The sequence below is a fragment of the Pinus tabuliformis genome, chromosome 5_1, assembly GCF_031772625.1.
Source record: "Pinus tabuliformis cultivar Carrire ecotype Pingquan chromosome 5_1, CPIR1, whole genome shotgun sequence".
Classification (NCBI taxonomy): Eukaryota; Viridiplantae; Streptophyta; class Pinopsida; order Pinales; family Pinaceae; genus Pinus; species Pinus tabuliformis.
In genome coordinates this window covers 510687815-510693061 of record NC_142305.1, presented here as the reverse complement: position 1 = coordinate 510693061, position 5247 = coordinate 510687815, and the positions used below count along the sequence as shown (strand labels likewise).

General features: G+C 40.5%; 1 protein-coding gene across 1 annotated transcript; it reads left to right on the top strand.

Moving 5' to 3' along the window:
• Positions 1-314: 314 nt before the first annotated feature.
• Positions 315-4412, top strand: LOC149165739 (uncharacterized). Its single transcript, XM_089432377.1, has 3 exons — positions 315-1046; positions 1412-3631; positions 3748-4412. The coding sequence occupies exons 1-3, from the start codon at positions 638-640 to the stop codon at positions 3789-3791; spliced, it is 2673 nt and encodes an 890-aa protein (XP_089288503.1). The 5' UTR covers positions 315-637; the 3' UTR covers positions 3792-4412.
• Positions 4413-5247: the final 835 nt, after the last annotated feature.

Sequence of the window (5247 nt, the reverse complement as noted above, 5' to 3'; positions counted from 1 at the left end):
TTTCTTCCGAGTCTTGAGTATGTTCTAATATTGTTTTTATTTGGTTAAGACTTTATTTTTTCGAACTTAAGGGAACAGTTTAATGGTCCAATATTTTTATTTGGGTAAGAGTTTGTCTTTTTGGATTTAATGAAACAAATTAACCACTAAGATTCAGAAACAAAGTGAAAATCTACCCTTTACTGACCACTAACCGTGATTTTTCCTCAAATAAAAATGATGAGTCAATTTACATTTAACAATAACTATTTTCATTCTCACTGCTGGTTTGCCCTTTAGAGACCTTTATGGACGATTTTCACATCTCATTTCCCACCAATAAAGGATTTGGAGATGGCATATTACCTTCAGACTAGGATTACAGTGTAGTAGTGATGAGATTGCAACTTGCTTCGCTGAGTGTTTTATGGCCTGATTTAGATCGAGATCCCTGTGAAAAATACCACTAAAATGTGGAGGAATATGACTACCCTTTATTCCACACCCTTACTGGGCAGTGGGCCTGTTAGCGGACCGGCTACCATGGTCATGTCGGAACAGTACCAGTTTGAAAAATGGCGAAAGGTCATCTCGTACGGGATCACCCTGTGCTTGCGAGGGAAGTTTCCGCATTTTCGATGACTGAAAACTGCATTAAATGTCCTTTCATCACCGGGAATTTCCTTCTCTCCAATCCTCCATTTATTCTCGGAGTGCTCGTTTCGGGTCCCGGGAGTGCCAATCCATTATATTCTCTGCTGTGCTGCTCATTAACCAGCGAGGTAAGGTTGCTGTGAGTAGGAACGAGATGGAGGGAAAAACATCATTGTGGTGGGATATGGAGAGCTGCCCCTTCCCTCCTTATTTCGACCCTTATATGCTGGTTTCTATGGCCTCCGCATTACTCCGCAATTTTAACATTACCAGTTCCGCGGTTAATGCTGGAGGAGGTTGCAGCTCCCTTCATAGCCATCACTTCTCTGCTTATGAATTCTTCTCAGAGACTGAGACGGAGCTTCATCAGACGCTTATCAACTCTGGAATCGGACTGCAGCAACTTCCTCCCGGTTAGCACATTCATTGCACCAGCTTTTCTTATACTTACTTTCATTAAACCCTCATCAAATTATTGATTTTTTTCTACTTAGGGTTTAATTCGTCTGTACATCTTTTTCTGCCGTTACTTTCCCTTGTTGGCTATCTTTTGACTGGCCGGTACTTGTTCAGCAAATGGCATTCTCTTGCTTGAATTAGGGCTTATTCGAATTAAGCCTCCCTTGCCTTTCTGGTGTAATTGTATATCAATTTCAGGGCATTCTGGGAGTGGTATTGCATTGATTTGAAGTTTTTATTAATTTTTTTGGGTGCTTTTGTGAATTGGTATTTTCATAGTATATTGGTGGTGAGATTGCTTTTAGGTTATGAATGACAGGAAATAACAATGAACTGGAGAAGATGATGATGGCCGATGTTCTTCTGTGGGCGATGGATACGCCACCACCGGCAAATATTATCTTCATCGTTGGGAACGTTGATTTCTGTTACGTGTTTCAGAAGCTCCGGCAGAGATCATATAATGTTTTCTTGGTTTGCCAGTCTATGGGTGAAATGCCTCAAGCCATGTTGGGTGGGGTTAATGGCTGTCTGGGATGGTTATCTTTTCTCAGGTCATTACAGAATGAGGGTCAATTACACTTTCCTGGAGGGATTAGTGCTTCTGATGACACTTTCTTAAATCCTGCCTTGCCTACTTCTTCAACCTCCATTCACGGTAAAGAGATGGAAGAATCGAATAATGAATCCAGTTTCAATTACAGTGAGGAGAATTTATTCAGCCTCAAACCCTCCATCATTGATGGATGGGATAGTACAGGCAATTTACCACCCTCTCACAGAGATGGATGGGACAGTACAGGCAATTTACCACCCTCTCACAGAGATGGATGGGGCAGTACAGGCAATTTACCACCCTCTCACAGAGATGGATGGGATAGTACATTCAATTTACCACCCACTCACAGAGATGGATGGGATAGTACATGCAATTTTCCACCGATCGCCAGTGATGGATGGGATGGTCCATGCAATTTTCCATTAGATGAAAAGGCCAGAAGCCCAGTGCAGCCGGAACCTCGTTTTCATGGCCCTTTTATTAGAACAAGGAAACCTAGGAGCCCTGCATCTTCATCATCGTCTACTCCTACAGAGAAGAAGAAACCGGCTTCGTTGGAGGAATTCAAAGCATGGTTAACCTTAGTTGTAAACGGCAAGAAACACACCGAAGAGGGATACAATATTTCGCCCATTCGTGTGGACTTCGAGAAAGCAACCGGAAAGATCCTGGATGAAAAGTTCCTGGGATTTCCAAAGATCATAAATCTTGTAGAGGGTTGCAAGGATGTTGCAGTGATCAGGGAAGTAAAGCGAGGATGCCATCTCGCATTCCCAGTTAAGCTGAATGAACAGAAAAATCCCATGCCTTCACCAGGTGAGTGGAATTCAAACCAAAATAAAAAGTTTCAATCTAGAGACAAACCCAGAGCAGGAACGAACCCGAAACCAAAACGCAAAGCTTCGGCAGAGGACTTCAGGAAATTTATTTATCATATGCTGCAAACTGGAGAATTCTCGCAGGGTTTCTTAATGGCCCGTCTGCCTAAGAGATTTGAAGAGCGTACAGGAAAAATTCTTGATGTTGATCATCTCGGATACAAAAGAATATCTGAACTTGTTGCATCACACAGTGACCTTGTATCAGTGCATTGTGTCGGTCCTGGACCTGTTCGAATATTTCCCTCAGGGTTTGTGAACGAACCGGTGCCCAATTTCTATCCCAATTCCAATACAGTTGATGTAACCTCCATTAATATGGACAGGAATCCTACTAACCTGAAAACCAAAGTAAAAGTGGACCGCCCTTCTAGTGGAGGAAGTGGCAAGGAGTTGATGGAAAACGTTGACTGGGATGAAAATGTCTCTTACGGACAAAGCCAGTGGCCGCCTGTGACTTTTGGTTGTTTTAATCCTAGGGAAGCAAATACACCTGCTTTTCAAGAGTATAGCATCAAGTCGGATTCGTCAAGCCCTCCTGCAGGATCCCAAGTGAGTGAATGGGAGGGCCAATCTTCCAATGCAATTGGTGAGACAATGTCCTTCCATGGGGAATTGGAAGGATCCGATTTTATCAAGCAACATGTCTCCAGTCCCCTGTGGGAGAGCAATGCCCCCAGTCCTCAGTGGGAGAGCAATGCCCCCATTGAGGACTTGGTCAATGCCGAATGCCTGATAGTCGAAGCAATGCAAAACCTGAGCATATCAAAGGAAAATATAAGCTTTTGTGAAGGACCCTGTATTCCTGCGGAAACAGGACTTCCAGATTCCACTCCTCCACCGTCTAAGTCCCTCGATTCAGAACCACAAACAGGTGGTTGTAACAGCCCTCTTACTTCACTGCAATGCAGGGCAGAAAGTAGTGCTTTCTTGGGGGAAGAATTGAGACATGGCATGATATTGGATTGCAAACAAAATGCGCAAAATACAAGCAGTGCAGGGAATGAAGAGAAAACAGGGAATGAAGAGAAAACAGGGAATGAAGAGAAGATTATTAGTTCTGTTTCTTCCGCGGGATCAATCATTCAAGTTGCTGGAAGAGGTACGTTTTTCACTCCTATCCCAGCTCACAATAAAACTTGCTTACTGATATGAATGTGTATTACCAATACCAATTCAGGGTTTGATCGAACAAGTTTGAATTTCCTGACTGTGCAGGGCTGAAGAGCATTTGTGAACTCACGATGTGGCGAAAGAATTAAGGTTATGAATGGAGTTTGCACTTAGTTATCCATGGTTAATGTATCCAGGCTTAAGAGTACGCATACTAAAAAATCAGTAAACTTAGTGTAATCTCTCTGTATAGTTGCTCTACATGCAGTGGTGGTGATATATGACAAATCTGTAAATGGAAGGCTGAAAAGAGTCCAGGATTTAGAATTTCCCTTTCAGTGTGAGGGTACTTCGTCTTTTTCCAAAACAGAAACCACCTAAGTTTTGGTCAGAGCAGATCATCCATGGAATATAAGCATAATTTTCTTGAGTAGGTTGCTTGACTTTGTTATCGACATTCGCCCATTTGGTGTATAGTTGAATGAATATTGACACTTACTATGACGACACAGTGGAGACTGCTGCAGTTTAAAGTTTCAGCCATCAAAGCATTTACAGGCCTTATAAAAGAAATGATGCTTATCATGGCCTTTCTCCTATAGATGTAAACCATAGTAGCTTACATCTCACAATACATGCTATTTGGTTAACTTGGTTAATCACTTGAAATAGCTCTGATGTCTAAAAAGTTGTAGCTTATCAAGGCGTGGATGTAAATATATGTTGTCAAATATCTGTTTTTTTATTGTTTAATCAAATCAGCTTTTATACTGCCGTCTTTCACAATTTACAATACCTAAAAACCTGCTTTTATATTACCATCTTCAAAGTTTACAATACCATACTGTAACGTTCAAAAGTTTTAGCCAATACCATCATGTTACGATCAAAAAGTTTTACTCTTGGTTCTTGCATCTCATATAAATAGGATTAACATAATTGCCAGATCAGTAAACAATTCTCATTGCCAATATTCCCCGGGGATGTGCCCCCGGGTGGGTTGCACACACTACATGCTGCCCACGCATTTGGGATCGAGGGGAAACATTTCTCCACGTCATCTATTTGGGGAGATGCAAGGGAAATCCAGTGTGGGATGCATTTTCCCCAAAGGAGTGTTTGTGGGTATTTATCCGAAAAAGGGTTAGTTATCTTTTTCAATTTTGCTTGAAAATAATATTTTATGAGTGGGGAAGCTTAATATTCAAGCTTAAGGTTTTACTAATGTTATATAGTTAATGATAATATTAAATTCTTCAAGTGAAAAGATGAAAATGAAAAATAAATTACCATTAATTGACTCAGGATGTCTGAGAGTGGTTCTGATCTCACTAAATTTCATATGGTGAAAGTAAAATTTTATATCCCACTAAAAATCCATGAGATTTAACAATTTCTAGGATTGGGGAATTGCAATGTTTCTATTAGATTCTCTCATATGTAAGAGGGTTTGAAACTAGCATTTAAACAGGAACACGAAGCCCAGAAAAGCTTCTTCTTAATTTTGTCTAATAACCCTTGAAATTAAAAATAAAAATTAAAAAAATAAATCAAAACTAAAAAGAAAAATACATAACAAATATAAAAAACTAAACTAATTTACAA

Coding starts and splice junctions, on each gene's coding strand:
- LOC149165739 (XM_089432377.1), top strand. CDS start 638: ATGTCCTTTCATCACCGGGAATTTCCTTCTCTCCAATCCTCCATTTAT. Junction 1,047..1,411: donor ACTGCAGCAACTTCCTCCCG/GTTAGCACATTC, acceptor TATGAATGACAG/GAAATAACAATGAACTGGAG. Junction 3,632..3,747: donor CATTCAAGTTGCTGGAAGAG/GTACGTTTTTCA, acceptor CTGACTGTGCAG/GGCTGAAGAGCATTTGTGAA.